This window comes from Cryptomeria japonica, chromosome 11, assembly GCF_030272615.1.
Source record: "Cryptomeria japonica chromosome 11, Sugi_1.0, whole genome shotgun sequence".
Lineage (NCBI taxonomy): Eukaryota > Viridiplantae > Streptophyta > Pinopsida > Cupressales > Cupressaceae > Cryptomeria > Cryptomeria japonica.
This window is the reverse complement of record NC_081415.1, coordinates 483,239,818-483,257,210: the sequence shown is the minus strand read 5'-3', so window position 1 is coordinate 483,257,210 and position 17,393 is coordinate 483,239,818. Positions and strand designations below refer to the sequence as shown.

Below are 17,393 nucleotides of genomic sequence, written 5' to 3'. Positions count from 1 at the left end.
TGAGATGATGTATGCCATTATTGGATTTGCAAGACTTCATTATGATGATAGAAATAGGATGCTTATAATATGAATGGATCAAATTTTGAGGATTATGATAATTGCTTATGTGGATCAATTGGGATATATGAGATATTGATTTATTACTGTCAATTGTATGAGTGTTTGATGTGTATTCAAATTCATGTGTTTAATAATATATTTGTGGTTATTTGGAATTACTAATGTGTATATTGAGATGCGCAGGAAAATTATCCATGTGACCATGAAAATATTATGGAGAACCAAACCTAGACTTATGTACATTTGTAAAGCCAGGGGTTGTCTATTTGGAGAGACAACACCCCGTTTGTATTGTATTTTATTTGTGAAAGTAAATGATGCATGTGTGTTAAATTGGTTTTGTTAATTTGTGTAAATCCAACAAGAGACAAATTCCATGTGTAATTTTTATAATGTATTTTATTGTGTCACTTGACACGTGCTGATTAGTGTCATTGATTTTGACTTGTCTCTTGGAGGGAGTTTGTTTCTACCAAATCCCATTCCAAACATTTGAGTGTGGTCCCAAATTTGCCTTGGGTAGGGAGTCTTGGGAGTGGTCAACTCAGGTTTGACCCGTAGGTTAACTTCAGTTGGGTTTCTAAGGGGTCAAATGGACTCCTAGGGTTAGTTTTAGGGCTTCTCCAAAGGTCCAAAGGGTATACCTATGGGTTAGGGGTATTTTTAAACATGTGATTGTTTAGTCATCTCAAAAAGTGGTTTTTCCAAGGTGAGCAAAAATTCAACTTAGAAGGTTTCTCCTAGGATAGACAACCTTCCCTTTTGGTGTCAAAATCTCTTCCCCATCCTCTCTTACCTTTTCTCTTTCCAATTTTAGCAACATGTAAGAGGTTGGGAAGACCAACCAATGGGAACTCTCACTCTATCCAAGGGGTTGGGAAGAGTGAGAGAGGCCTTCTTAGGCAAGGATTAGGGACTTAGTGACTTAATCACCCACTCTCCATTGTTGGAGATTATGCAATTTTGAAGATTAGTTGTAGGATAGAATTTTTGGTTAAGTGTTGGTGAAGAGATTGTGTGGATTTGGGCTGCTCATCCCCAACTAGATCTATCAAAACCTTTGGGAAGATTAAGGTTGGTTCTTACTCTCTTTTTGTTTATGTTGTATATGCATGTTGAAGAAATGCTTGTATGGAAGAGTTGTTTATATGTAATTTACTTTGTGAAAGAAAATGTGATTTTTCCCCTTTGTTCTTTTTCTGATTTTTCTTGTATTGGGAGTGTCCAAGGCCTTCTACTCTTGGGAGAGTAGGATGGTCTTGGGGTGGAAGAGGTTTGACAGCCTTGGGCGAGAGGCTCTCCTTTATGGAGAGTGATCTCAAGGGTGTTCTTTGTGACCCTTGCTGCATAGCCTTGTTTATGCATTTGCGGGTCATAAGGAGAGATGATATGGCTTATATGCCTTTGGGGGGCATAAGGATGTGGGGGATGTATTTGTGTTGTGTTTGGTTGCCATGAGGTGGCTTGAGATGTTCCATGCTTGCAGTCTTCCCAATGGTATTTGGTCCACTTCCACCCGTGGAAAAAAATCATCACAAGTTGTGGTGAAGTGTAGCCTTGGTTGGGAAAATTGTTTGTTGTGTGTTTACCCCTTTGCTTGTTGTGGTCGTTTGTGTGTAACCCGTCTAGTGCTTGGTTCTCCAAGCTCGAGGGTGGCTTCTAGTAAGCCTAGGCTGAGAGGTGAGCACTCCATGGTCAAGCTCTATGTTTTATTTGGAGGTTGCTTGGGATGGGAAAGAAAAAAAAGAAAGATAGAAGTTGCTGGTTTTTACTTGAGTTGCAGAAAAGATTAGGAAATGGGATAATGCAATTTAAGTTGCAGCTATGTAAAAGAAAAGCCAAATGTTGTATTTATTTTTCAAAAGCAAAGAAATGTATATATTATATTCCAAGTTCTTACTCAATGGAAAGGAGAGACTAGTTGGGTTTCAAACCCATTTGTAATGTTATCTACATTGTATTTTAAATATGCTTAAAGAAATGCATTATTCTACTTAGTTAATTTTGCAAAAATGAAATGTATAAGTTTTATTAAGTCCTATAGTTACCAAAAATAAAGTTGTTGCATTCATGTTATTTTTGAAATTTAAAGTTATTTTATTCCCTCATGCAAATAAAATTTATGGGAATGGGAAAATCATGCATATGGACCTTTTGAGTTAAATACAAATACAAATTGTGTTAAATAGGTTTAATATATCTATCTTGAAGTTGATTTTATATGTTTCTAGGCTATTGTATTTGCTGTTAAAATTTATTACATTCTGTCATTTTATCTATTGCAAAATATAAAATGTAGTTTATTTCATTCTGTCACTTATTTATTGCAGAGAATGTATTTAAAATTAAATAGTCATCTATTTCCAAAGTTAGCATTAGATAAAAAAAAAGAGAGAGAAATGCATTATTCTAAATCTACTAGCTTGCTATTGGTGATTTAAATAAAATGAAATAGTTACAGATTGTCTTAAGCAACGAAAATATAGTATATTCCCTCTAAGCTAGGGTTAATGTGCAGGAAAAAAAAAGAAGAAAAATGGTTAGATTAGGATTTGTGATATTAATGAAAATAGGATAAACTCTAGAGCATTCTCATATATTTAAAATTTACAAAAAAAAAAAATCTTCTCATCTATTTCATGCTACTATTTTCTTTACTAGTTTTCTGCATGGTTTATAAAATTATTAAAAAAAAAAATACAAGATGCTAAGGTGTGCATATATATATGAAACCTCATATTTTATCTGATAATAATAATATCATGCCTCTGAAAAGAACGTTATTTGAAAACCATGTAGCCACAGAAAAATATATATATATATATTATTTTAAAATGTTAAATTTTTTTTTTATTGGCAAGTAATTTCTGGCGGACCCTGCCCTCGGACCAAGCGCTGCACGTAGGCGGGAAAAAGAGAGAACTCCACCGTGGGCAACGACCCCAACAACGGCCACAGTCGCTCTGTGGGCCACAACCCACAGCCGGGGAGGCCTCGACCTTCCCCTATGGCCGACGTCCCACAGAGACGGCGACACCTGTGCTGTGGGCTGCGACCCACAGTGGTGGCCATGGCCGCCATTATGGGCCGTGACCCGCAGTCACAACTGCGGCCGCTTCTGCAAGGAGCCCCCGTGGGAACCGCCTCCGCCACCCCGTGCTACAAACTCCCGCCTCTCTCCGTGAGCAGTGCCTCCCTCCCTTGGCTTCACCGAATGCCATGACTACCGCCTCCTCCTACCTACACACTTAGAAAAATAAAAAAAACAAACACACACACATGCCCTAACCCAAATTTTGGGCTAGGGCAAACACAACATGTGTCCAAAAATATATGTGTGGGTAAAAGTTTTATAGGAGTTTAGGTTTTCATTCTTTTTACTATAAAAAAAAAAGATTAAGAGAGAAAAAAAAATGGGGTCTTGTTGGGTTTATTTAACTCATTAAGTTATAAGTGTATTTTTTTGGGAACTTATTAAGGAGTTATTTAAAAATTTATTTTAAATTCCTTTTGGGTCTATTATTATAGGAAATTTAAATGCAATACTTTTTGTTAGTATTTAGCCTTAGTGGAATTAATTATTTTTTTATTGGCCAACATTTAAATGTATTTTATAGGGTAAATTTCATGATGGACTTCATTGACCCCTTTGGTCAAATTTTAGGCAAATTACTTATATTGTTAAAATAAACAATAGGTTATTTAATCTAGAGCTAGTGCTATTTAATTTAGTTCCTAGGCAATTAAAGAACTATTTGAGCTTAATAATATCTCTGGCAAATTAATTTTATTAATTTAGAGATATTTGTTTGAACGAATTTATTCATTTATTATTTGATGAGATAATAATGATTCCTTGGAAAATGAATGCTCCGTATTTAATTTAGATTACCTCGCTTGTTGGATCTAGTGTTTAGATTTTTTTTAATTTGTTGAAAATAAATCAAACGTAGTTAAGACAAGCCTTGTTAATGTGTTATTTAGCAAATTTAGTTTTATTAGGTTAAGTTTTTAATTTTTTTTTTTACCCCGTTTGTGCCCAAAAGTTTGGGCATGACATTTTGGTATCAGAGCAAGGTTTCTAACACTAGGAACCTTTCTCCATTACGTTTCGCTTTAATTATTTAATTAACTAAATTATAATTATTTATTTATTTATCTATTTATTATAGTTAATTTTTAATAAATTAAATCTTTCTCCGAAAAATTATTTATTTATTTCATTTTATTTTATTTTCTTATAAGGATGCCTCCAACTACGCGATAAGCTCGCAAACGTGGTAGAGGCCCTAGGCATGAATGCATGGCACACAAAGATGTCGATAAGGAGGAATCAGTCCCGAAAGGGAACCCAGAGGCTCCTCCCGAACGACCGGTTGACCCGAACTGAGACATCTTGTTAGCTCTACAGAACCTGATTGGCATAGTCCAGGATAGGCTTCCGGTGGTGGATCATCATGTTGAAAACCAGAACTCAGGGAGCCATAGAACAATAGAATGGGAATGGAGTAGGAGTCCACCTCCTAATCCTATAGAGAGTTAGGCTGGGCATGAGCTCGAGTCTGTTCACCTACCAGCACCACCTCCAGTAGTAGCACCAGTGTATTATGAGAGGGCATGTCGGGATCTAGGGGATCTAATCAGAGAGGTTATGCACCTTTAGCCACCATCTTTTGGGGGATCTATCGATGGGGTAGAAGCAGAGGCATGGCTTTTGAGCCTGGATAGGTGCTTTGCATTGTGCTCCTACGAGAGCAATCTAAAGGCATGTGTAGCAGTCCATCTATTGAGCGGAACGACCTCCACATGGTGGATGCAGGAGGAATATAAATGTGGCTTAGTGGCAGATACTCTCACATGGGAGATTTTCACAGAGAGGTTCAGGGAGAGGTACTTATCAGAGCACTACAGACAGCGTAGGGTGGATGAGTTCCATGACCTCCAGTAGAAGGGTCTTTTAGTGATCTAGTATGAGAGCAAGTTTTTTGAGCTCTTACCATACATGGACTACCTAAAAGATGAGAAGCTTCTCGTCAACCGATTTATCAGAGGGCTGAATGCCGGCATAGTAGGACCGGTGAGGATGGCCACTCCAGGAGGCCTTCGGGTTGCCATGGAGAAGGCTCTGATAGCAGAGGAGATTCAGGTCAGACCTCAGGACTCGAGGGATCGGTCCGAGAACCGTAACCCTACACCCCAGACTTACGGGTTTCAGAAACCCCATTGGAAGGGTAACAACAGACACACATTGGGGTTCTCCAAACCCCCTCCTTCGCAACAGTCACAACAAAAACAGAGGCATAGGCCTCCACAGAGTCAGCAGGGCGTAAAGCCCAAGCTATGGCAGTCTTAGGGTCAGAGGCGAGATCAACAATCTCAGGTTCCTTACACACCTCCGGCGAGGACTCAACGGTCCTCTAGGGGTGGGTACAGTGGTTCTAGCAGAACAGGGGGACAATCTTTCTCCAGACCACAGGGCATACAGTTTCAGGCATGTGGTGCTTGCTTCATATGTGGAGCCACGGGACACATGGCGAGAGAGTGTCCTTAGGGTCAGATGGCAGGCAATCAGAGGATGGCAGCATCAGAGCCGATAGTTGGGGATATGGGCAAGTCCCATAGGGTCTTCGCAGCGGTTGACAACCGCCAAGTAGAGCATCAAGCCACATTTATTGAGGTTGCAGGTATGATCAAAGGTAGCAGTGTATCTATATTATTTGATTCAGGAGCTACTGACTCTTTTATATCTCCATTGGTTGTGGAGCGTTGTGGGCTAGTGGTTATTAGACAAGAGGTCAGTTGGGAAGTGGAGTTAGCTTCAGGGGCTAGAGTGTCAGTGGAATCAGAGGTTAGGGGATGTCAGCTTCAGATTGGCAATACCACCACCTTAGTAGACCTTAGAGTTACACCACTTGGATCATATGGCATCGTACTTGGCATGGATTGGCTTTATGCCCACAGAGCCAGGATGGATTGTCACCTGAAAAAGATTGAGTGTGAGGATGATCATGATTCTCCCATAGTAATCACTAGAATTCAGAGACCCGTGTCTCTTCGGATGATTTCCGCAATGCAGCTTAAGCGGAGCATGCGAAAGGGATGCCAGTTATTTGCCATCACCATTAGTGATAGAGAAGAAGAAGATGAAAAGGGACCATCTATTGATGACCATCCTATCCTTAAGGGATTTTCAGACGTATTTCCTTCAGAGTTACCTGGTATGTTGCCCCGTAGAGAGATTGATTTTCATATAGACCTTGTACCAGGAGCCGAGTTAGTTTCAAGAGCACCATATAGGATGACCACAAATGAGCTTAATGAGCTCAAGATGCAGCTTGAGGAACTCCTAGAGAAGGGCCACATTCATCCCAGTATATCTCCTTGGGGTGCACCAGTCATCTTCATGAAGAAGAAGGACGGATCTCTTCGATTATGCATGGATTACCGTTAGTTGAACAAAGTAACCATCAAGAACCGATATCCTTTGCCCAAGATCGACGATTTATTTGACCAACTTTAGGGTGCCAAAGTATTTTCCAAAATTGACCCGAAGTCAGGGTACCATCAGTTGAGAATAGTGGATAGCGATATCCACAAGACCGTATTTCGCACTAGATATGGCCACTATGAGTTCACCGTGGTTCCATTCGGTCTTACGAATGGCCCAGCTATTTTCATGAGTCTCATGAATGGAGTTTTCCACACATTCCTTGACCGTTTTGTGATTGTGTTTCTCGACGACATATTGGTATATTCATGGGATGAGAAGGAGCATGAGGAGCACCTGAGACAGGTTTTGCAGTGTTTGAGGGATAATCAGTTGTATGGCAGTTTGTCGAAGTGTGCATTCTTTAGAACAGAGGTCAAGTACCTTGGTCATGTTATATCCGGTGATGGGATCTCAGTTGACCCATCAAAGATCAGAGCCATTATGGATTGGCCAGCGCCAACCAGTGTGACAGAGGTCAGGAGCTTCATGGGCTTAGCAGGTTATTATTGACGTTTTGTTGAGGGATTCTCTAGAGTCGCACATCCTATTACTTCTTCAGCGTAAAGGGAAGAAATTTGAGTGGATGGAGAAGTGCGAGAAGGCCTTTCAGGAACTTAAGAAGGCACTTACTAGCGCACCTATCCTTGTAGTGCTAGATCCCTCAGCCGACTTCATGGTTTGCACAGATGCTTCCCTAGAGGGTTTAGGAGCAGTCCTTATGTAGGATGGCAGAGCTATAGCTTTTGAGTCTAGGAAACTTAAGACTCACGAGCTTAATTACCCTACTCATGACTTTGAGCTTGCAGTAGTAGTGCATGCACTTGTGAGGTGGAGACACTTCCTTTTGGGTCATCATTTCAAGCTACATTCAGACCATCAGAGCCTTCAGCACATATTCACTCAGCTGAATCTTAATGCACATCAGAGGAGATGGATGGAATTCTTGTGCGAGTATGATTTTGACGTTCACTACATCAAATGGAAAGAAAACGTAGTTGCAGATGCTTTGAGTAGGAGACATCATAAGGTATACACCATATCTATGGGCATGGACTTGAGAGATCGGATAATGCAACAGTTGCCAGAGGATGGATGGTATTTAGAGGTTTGCCAGGCTATACGATCTCATGAAACTTTAGAAGGGAAATATGTGGATTATTCCTTAGAGTCCGATGGATTATTACACCATAGAGGGCGCATCTATGTACCTTCTTCTGGGGGTTTGCGGGAGTTCATTATCATGGAGGCTCATAGAGCTCCTTATGCAGCACATCTCAGAGTTAAGAAGATGCATGTAGACTTGAGGCAGTTATATCATTGGCCAAGAATGTGGCAGCTTATTGCTGAGATAGTAGCCCGATGCCTCAAGTGTTAGAGAGTCAAGGAAGAGCACCGCCATCCAGGTGGGTTGCTCCAATCTCATGCCATACTAGAGTGGAAGTGGGATACTATATCCATGGATTTCATCATTGGTCTCCCTATGTCATCTCATCACCATGATGCCAGCTTGGTGATGGTTGACAAGTTGACCAAAGTGGCCCACTTTTCACCAGTTCGGACTACCTTCACAACACCAGCAGTAGCACAGGTGTTCTTGTGAGACATTGTTAGACTTCATGGTGTCCACACAAGATCATTTCCGACAGGGATTCTCTCTTCACTTCTTCCTTTTGGAAGGCATTACAGGTAGCTATGGGTACCAAGCTCAATTTCAGTACAACCTATCATCCAGAAATGGATGGTCAGACAGAGAGGGTTAATCAGGTGTTAGAGGATATGTTTTGCATGTATGTCATGGATCACCAAACTAGATGGGAAGAGTACCTTCCCTTAGTGGAGTTTTCCTATAACAATGGGCATCACACATCTTTGGGGATGCCACCCTACCAAGCATTATATGGCAGACCTTGTAGGACACCGTTGAGTTGGGACCACATAGAGGATAGAGTTGCTATTGGTCCTAAGATAGTTCAGGATACGGAGCAGCAGGTGGATTTGATTAGACAGTGTCTTAGAGAGGCACAAGATAGACAGAAGAAGTATGCAGATATGAAGAGGATAGATCGTAGCTACTTGGTTGGAGACAGAGTCTTCTTGAGAGTGCGACCGTATAAGAGTCCAATCCATCATAGAAAGGGTTCTAAGCTCGTACCTCGATTTGTAGGACCATTTGAGATCCTTGAGAGGATAGGACCAGTTGCCTATCGTTTAGCATTACAACCTAGCCTGTCGCGCATCCACGATGTGTTTCATGTTTCAGTCTTGAGGAAATATATATATGATGAGTCTCATATTCTAGATTGGGATGCCTTGCAGGTGGAGTCACACAGGCAACTAGCTTTGGAGCCCATTAACATTTTGGCATGCCAGATGCTAGCCCTTCAAGGTCGAGAGATGGACCAGGTTAGGGTCCAGTGGGATTGCTATGATGAGGTTACAACTTCATGGGAGGATGCAACATGTATGAGATCACAATACCCCCACCTTTTTGATGAACTCCAGGAGGAAGTTCATGCCCAGAGGGGGAGGGTGTGAGGCCCTACCCCGACTCATCCTGGCATTTCTGTTATTTTCATGATGAGACTATTATGGATGCTTTATTTTTATGCATTATGGATTTAGAACTTATATGATTCCATGATTTGGATAACATTGACGTATCTTGATGCTTCATTTTTATGCATTATGGATATGAAACTTTATATGATGCTAGAATAGAATCACTTTGAGATGATGTATGTCATTATTGGATTTGCAGGACTTCATTATGATGATAGAAATAGGATGCTTATAATATGAATGGATCAAATTTTGAGGATTATGATAATTGCTTATGTGGATCAATTGAGATATATGAGATATTGATTTATTACTATCAATTGTATGAGTGTTTGATGTGTATTCAAATTTATGTGTTTAATAATATATTTGTGGTTATTTGGAATTACTAATGTGTATATTGAGATGCGCAGGAAAATTATCCATGTGACCATGGAAATATTATGGAGAACCAAACCTAGACTTATGTACATTTGTAAAGCCAGGGGTTGTCTAATTGGAGAGACAACACCCTGTTTGTATTGTATTTTATTTGTGAAAGTAAATGATGCATGTGTGTTAAATTGGTTTTGTTAATTTGTGTAAATCCAACAAGAGACAAATTCCATGTGTAATTTTTATAATGTATTTTATTGTGTCACTTGACACATGTGCTGATTAGTGTCATTGATTTTGACTTGTCTCTTGGAGGGAGTTTCTTTCTACAAAGCCCATTCCAAACATTTGAGTGTGGTCCCAAATTTGCCTTAGGTAGGGAGTCTTGGGAGTGGTCAACTTAGGTTTGACCCGTAGGTTAACTTCAATTGGGTTTCTAAGGGGTCAAATGGACTCCTAGGGTTAGTTTTAGGGCTTCTCCAAAGGTCCAAAGAGTATACCTATGGGTTAGGGGTATTTTAAACATGTGACTACTCCCATGTGACTGTTTAGTCATCTCAAAAAGTGTTTTTTCCGAGGTGAGCGAAAATTCAACTTAGAAGGTTCCTCCTAGGATAGACAACCTTCTCTTTTGGTGTCAGACTCTCTTTCCCATCCTCTCTTACCTTTTCTCTTTCCAGTTTTAGCAACATGTAGGAGGTTGGGAAAACCAACCAATGGGAAATCTCACTCTATCCAAGGGGTTGGGAAGAGTGAGAGAGGCCTTCTTAGGCAAGGATTAGGGACTTAGTGACTTAATCACCCACTCTCCATTGTTGGAGATTATGCAATTTTGAAGATTAGTTGTAGGATAGAATTTTTGGCTAAGTGTTGGTGAAGAGATTGTGTGGATTTGGGCTGCTCATCCCCAACTAGATCTATCAAAACCTTTGGGAAGATTAAGGTTGGTTCTTACTCTCTTTTTGTTTATGTTGTATATGCATGTTGAAGAAATCCTTGTATGGAAGAGTTGTTTATATGTAATTTACTTTGTGAAAGAAAATGTGATTTTTCCCCTTTGTTCTTTTTATGCTTTTTCTTGTATTGGGAGTGTCCAAGGCCTTCTACTCTTGGGAGAGTAGGATGATATTGGGGTGGAAGAAATTTGACAGCCTTGGGTGAGAGGCTCTCCTTTATGGAGAGTGATCTCAAGGGTGTTCTTTGTGACCCTTGCTGCATAGCCTTGTTTATGCATTTGCGGGTCATAAGGAGAGATGATATGGCTTATATGCCTTTGGGGGGCATAAGGATGTGGGGGATGTATTTGTGTTGTGTTTGGTTGCCATGAGGTGGCTTGAGATGTTCCATGCTTGCAGTCTTCCCAATGGTATTTGGTCCACTTCCACCCGTGGAAAAAAATCATCACAAGTTGTGGTGAAGTGTAGCCTTGGTTGGGAAAATTGTTTGTTGTGTGTTTACCCCTTTGCTTGTTGTGGTCGTTTGTGTGTAACCCGTCTAGTGCTTGGTTCTCCAAGCTCGAGGGTGGCTTCTAGTAAGCCTAGGCTGAGAGGTGAGCACTCCATGGTCAAGCTCTATGTTTTATTTGGAGGTTGCTTGGGATGGGAAAGAAAAAAAAGAAAGATAGAAGTTGCTGGTTTTTACTTGAGTTGCAGAAAAGATTAGGAAATGGGATAATGCAATTTAAGTTGCAGCTATGTAAAAGAAAAGCCAAATGTTGTATTTATTTTTCAAAAGCAAAGAAATGTATATATTATATTCCAAGTTCTTATTCAATGGAAAGGAGAGACTAGTTGGATTTCAAACCCATTTGTAATGTTATCTACATTGTATTCTAAATATGCTTAAAGAAATGCATTATTCTACTTAGTTAATTTTGCAAAAATGAAATGTATAAGTTTTATCAAGTCCTATAGTTACCAAAAGTAAAGTTGTTGCATTCATGTTATTTTTGAAATTTAAAGTTCTTTTATTACCTCATGCAAATAAAATTTATGGGAATGGGAAAATCATGCATATAGACCTTTTGAGTTAAATACAAATACAAATTGTGTTAAATAGGTTTAATATATCTATCTTGAAGTTGATTTTATATGTTTCTAGGCTATTGTATTTGTTGTTAAAATTTATTACATTTTGTCATTTTATCTATTGCAGAATATAAAATCTAGTTTATTTCATTCTGTCACTTATTTATTGCAGAGAATGTATTTAAAATTAAATAGTCATCTTATTCCAAAGTTAGCATTAGATAAAAAAAAAAGAGAGAGAAATGCATTATTCTAAATCTACTAGCTTGCTGTTTGTGATTTAAATAAAATGAAATAGTTACAGATTGTCTTAAGCAATGAAAATATAGTATATTCCCTCTAAGCTAGGGTTAATGTGTAGGAAAAAAAAAAAGAAAAATGGTTAGATTAGGATTTGTGATATTAATGAAAATAGGATAAACTCTAGAGCATTCTCATATATTTAAAACTTACAAAAAAAAAAAATCTCCTCATCTATTTCATGCTGCTATTTTCTTTATTAGTTTTTTGCATGGTTTATAAAATTATAAAAATAAAAATATACAGGATGCTAAGGTGTGCATATGTATATCTACACACACACACACACACACACACACACACACACACACACACACACACACACACACACACATATATGAAACCTCATATTTTATTTGATAATAATAATATCATGCCTCTGAAAAGAACATTATTTGAAAACCATGTAGCCACAGAAAAAAATAAATAAATAAATATATATATATATATATATATATATATATATTATTTTAAAATCTTAAAAAAAAATTTATTGGCAAGTAATTTTCGACAGACCCTGCCCTCGGACTAAGCGCTGCACGTAGGCGAGAAAAAGAGAGAACTCCGCCGTGGGCGGCAACCCCAACAGCGGCCGCAGCGGCTCTGTGGGCCGCAACCCACAGCCGGGAGGCCTTGGCCTTCCCCTGTGGGCGGCGTCCAATATAGATGGCGACAGTCGTGCTGCGGGCTGCAACCCACAGCGGTGGTCATGGCCACCATTGTGGGCCGTGACCCGCAGTCACGGCTGCGGCCGCTTTTGTGGGTAGCCCCTGTGGGAACCGCCTCTGCCGCCCCATGCTACAAATCCCCGCCTCTCCCCGTGAGAAATGCCTCCCTCCCTTGGCTCCGCCGAATGCCATGGCTGCCGCCTCCTCCTTCCTGCACACTCAGAAAAATAAAAAACACACACACACACACATGCCCTAACCCGAATTGCAAACACAACATGTGTCCAAAAATATATGTGTGGGTAAAAGTTTTATAGGAGTTTAGGTTTTCATTCTTTTTAATATTAAAAAAAAAAGATTAAGAGAGAAAAAAAAAGGGGGTCTTGTTGGGTTTATTTAACTCATTAAGTTATAAGTGTATTTTTTTTGGGAACTTATTAAGGAGTTATTTAAAAATTTATTTTAAATTCCTTTTGGGTCTATTATTATAGGAAATTTAAATGCAATACTTTTTGTTAGTATTTAGCCTTAGTGGAATTAATTATTTTTTTATTGGCCAACATTTAAATGTATTTTATAGGGTAAATTTCATGATGGACTTCATTGATCCCTTTGGTCAAATTTTAGGCAAATTACTTATATTGTTAAAATAAACAATAGGTTATTTAATCTAAGAGCTAGTGCTATTTAATTTAGTTCCTAGGCAATTAAAGGACTATTTGAGCTTAATAATATCTCTGGCAAATTAATTTTATTAATTTAGAGATATTTGTTTGAACGAATTTATTCATTTATTATTTGATGAGATAATAATGATTCCTTGGAAAATGAATACTCCGTATTTAATTTAGATTACCTCGCTTGTTGGATTTAGTGTCTAGATTTTTTTTTATTTGTTGAAAATAAATCAAACGTAGTTAAGACAAGCCTTGTTAATGTGTTATTTAGCAAATTTAGTTTTATTAGGTTAAGTTTAAAAAAAATAAAATTTACCCCGTTTGTGCCCAAAAGTTTGGGCATGACATAGTGCATCCCACTCTCGACCAACTGTACAAAAAATAAATAGACGTCTTACAATCGATTTATTTTGAAGATTAAGAATTAATTAACTACAATAACATCTTATAATTACCTCTCATTTTCCTCAATCTACCTTTCCCCGTCAAGTACTCCCCTTCGAATTTGTTAATGGTGTTGGGATCCCAAATGCGATCCACGTGGATCTTTGCTGCAAACTTAGGAAGATATTCAGAAATGTACACCATAGTCTGGTATACCATATATCCCTCCACCATAGAACCCTTAGGATGTGCTCTTTGTCAAACCAAAGCCTTCAAAAATTTCAAGTGCCTCTCAACCATCCACATTGACCTAGTGTGTACAGGTCCACACAATTCAATCTCCTCAACTTGGTGTATGAGGTAGTGTTCTTGTGCATTGAAAAAAGCTGGAGGTAGACACTTTTGCATTTCACACATTAAATGAGGAATTTTTCTGTTCCAATATTTTATATCATCATTATGGATTTCTGTACATGACAACCACCTACAAGATATTCAAAGCGCAAAAAAATATATTACATAACAAGTAAAACAAATAGCAAATATAATATCTATACAATGAACTGAACAAATATCACTACTTACATCATGTATTTTCTAAGATCATATATGACTTGCTTGACATTGTTGTCGAAGTCATTTGGGAGAGATAGAGGTAGAATGTACTGCAAGAATTATAAAATTATCTTTTCATTTTTTTGTAACATAATACAATGAAAAGTACACATACACGCAGTACTTAAATACATACTAAAAACACAAGAACATGAATTACCTTAATGAAGGTATGCCAATCATGCGTTTTCATCCCTAGCCCAAATTCACTTTTCTTTGATATGAGATTGTTTATGTTCGTAGCAAATCCTGTGGGAAATTGAATTTTTCGTATGAATTCTTTTATAGCATTGCTTTGTTGGTCCGTTAATAACCAAGGAAGTTCACTTATATTAATTTGGTCTCCATGGCTATTTGATTGAATGACATTTATCATTGCATGATTGGAATCCTGAATGTCACTACATATTTTGATAATTTTTTCTTTGTCACGCCTTCCATCCAATATTTTCCATAGTCTCTGTTATATTCTTTCCAATATGCATACTATCAAACAAATGAACAATTTGTAACTACTCGTGGTAGGGCAACCTACTAAATTGTTGGGGATAACTTCTTAGTCCCTTAGGAAGGTGGTCATTTATGCCTTCACGACCTTCATGATCATCAATCACATCATCAGTAAACAAAACAAAATAGAAAAGATATTTTATGGCAAACCAATAGATGGAATGGCATTAACTTGACGATTAATTCTATTATATTCCAACTTCCACATGTGAGGTGTCATTCTTCATGGCTTTGATGTTTCTCTTCTTTCCCATTGAAAAGATGTTTTTCAGTATTTCGATACTTATGATTTTTGTGGAGAAAGTGCCTATACTCATCAAACACCTACTTTCCTAAACTTTTTGAATGACGAGATTTCATCTTTGGACCACAAACAGGACATGCAAATTTTCCCTTTGTTTGAAGACCTACAAGATAATGTATAATTGGATTAAATATGATAATTTTTTGAATTATAATGTTCATGCACAACTCAAACACTATAACATACCACAAAAATGTGTTATCCCCGGGGCATCGTGTATTGTCCATAGAAGCATCACATGGAATTGTAATTGTCTTTGTCCTATTGGTCTAGAGACGTCATACATAGTGACACCATTCCATAACTCGAACAACTCGTTGATAAGAGGCTTGATATATACATTCATATCTTTAACTTGGTACTTACCTAATCGAATGAACAAAAACATTACATAATTATTATGACCATTTTACTGCAATATTTATAATTAAATTTAGATGACTATAGTTAAATGATAAAATACCTGGAACAATCATTGTGAACATTATGTGCTCCCTCTTTATGGACATCCATGGATGAATGTTATTGTTGATTAAAAAAATAGGCCACATTGAGTAAACAGATCTCATCTCTTCAAATGGATTGACACTATTCGCTGCCAATGAAAGCTTGAGATTATGAGGCTCTTCTTTAAAGTGTGGCCACTTTTCCTCTATGTCCATAAATGCTAAACCATCTGCAGGCATTCGAATAATATCATCTTGACTTCTATTGCATGTATGGTAATCCATAAATTGTGTCAAGCTAGTACACTTGAATAATCGTTGCATACGTGGAATAATGGGAATATAGCGAAGAACCTTGCGAGGAACCCTTTTTGTTTTTTGATCTGTTCGATATCTATTGATATGACATTCAGGGCATTCAGTTTGAAATTCATGTTGTTTGTGATATATAATATGATCATTGGGACAAGCATCTATTGCTTGATACTCCATTCCAATATCTTTCATAACGACATATAATTCTCGGTATGAGCGAGGTAGAATATTTGATGGTGGTAACAAAAACTCACCTATCAATCTACAATAAAAAAATATAATTTGTTAATATAAATAATATTAATGGTACAACATGATTCACAATTTATTATGACATATATGACATACCTTAACATACGTGACATTGTTATGTTGGATAAACCATTCATAACCTTCAAGTTCACCAACAACAATACAACGGAGAAAAGAGTTGCCTGCGAGCCTTCGTAAAGGGCCTCAGATGCATTCTCAAGTAGAGGGACATCATGAACAACATCAAGATCATCTTCATCATCATGATCAACTGCATGAGTACTAAATGTGTCATGGATCAATGTATTTGTACCATCATCTTCAATTGTGTTTTCTGGCTCATGATCGTCATCTTCCATGGGATCATTATCTTCAGCTTCGATATTCACACCTCCATGTTTGTCCACTTCGAAAACCATATTCTTCTGGTTGTGTCGATACATACCATGTGCTCTAGGGTGCTCAACCTATTTAAAATTGATAAACATAAATAAACCATGATCATGATCTCATCATCACGTGATTTATTATGTATATAAATTGTTAAAATGATATAATGAAAAACTTACCAATGGATGATAATCATGTCCACCTTCAATGTGACCATGCAGCCTATAATGTTTCTTCACTGTTTTGATTAGAAGTCTTCTAGTCTTTAACCCCTTCCAAATTTTACACGGACAATAACATTTTCCATCACCTTTTCTTTTCAAGTTAGACCATAATCCAGTAATTGTCTCCTTATTTTGTTGTTCATTGATATTGTCTGACATGGTCTTTCTTCACAGACAAGAAAATCGGGCTATAGAACTAGTTATATAGAAGTTGAAATGTTAGTTATGAAATCACGTTTCAGTATAATATACCGAATTAAATTACTTGAAAATAGAAATTATCATCATTGAACCAAAACCATTTAACTCTTCTTTTTCATCTCAAAACATATCTAATGGCTTTGTGGTATGCTATTCTTGTATAAGATATTAAGTTGACTGATGTCTAATTGGCGTAATTCATGAGTTTCTAATGTGAATTCAATATCCTAAACATTGGAGAGACCTTATCTGACTTGCCTAATCAATGTGGTTGCTGTCCTAATATGAAATACTGAGTTCTACCCTTGCCTCTACATCAAACTTCTCACATCACGTTTCTTCAACAAAACACACTAATATGAATTGAGCCAACACCATGAGGATAGGGTCAAGTATCATGGTAACTAATCATAATACGTGAAGACGGGGTTCACACATAAGTGTTGGCTCTCAACAATGCCACACTTCCAAAATTGTCAGTCTCAAGACTTGTCCTATTGGGTGAGCCCTCATTGATGGCCACAAGGCCAAATCAATGTATGTAGGCTTGAACTCCTAACTCTAGGATAGGAGGACCCTACATAAGGTCTATG

The 17,393-nt window shown here is 37.8% G+C and overlaps 1 protein-coding gene across 1 annotated transcript in view; it reads left to right on the top strand.

Annotated features, from left to right (window-relative positions):
- The window catches only part of LOC131860257 (uncharacterized), a 36,468-nt gene extending 23,988 nt beyond the window's left edge, over positions 1 to 12,480 (top strand). The window contains exon 3 of the mRNA XM_059214641.1: positions 12,329 to 12,480. Coding sequence (XP_059070624.1) covers positions 12,329 to 12,480 — 152 coding nt within the window. The remainder of the gene's footprint in view (positions 1 to 12,328) is intronic.
- The last annotated feature ends 4,913 nt before the right edge of the window (positions 12,481 to 17,393 follow it).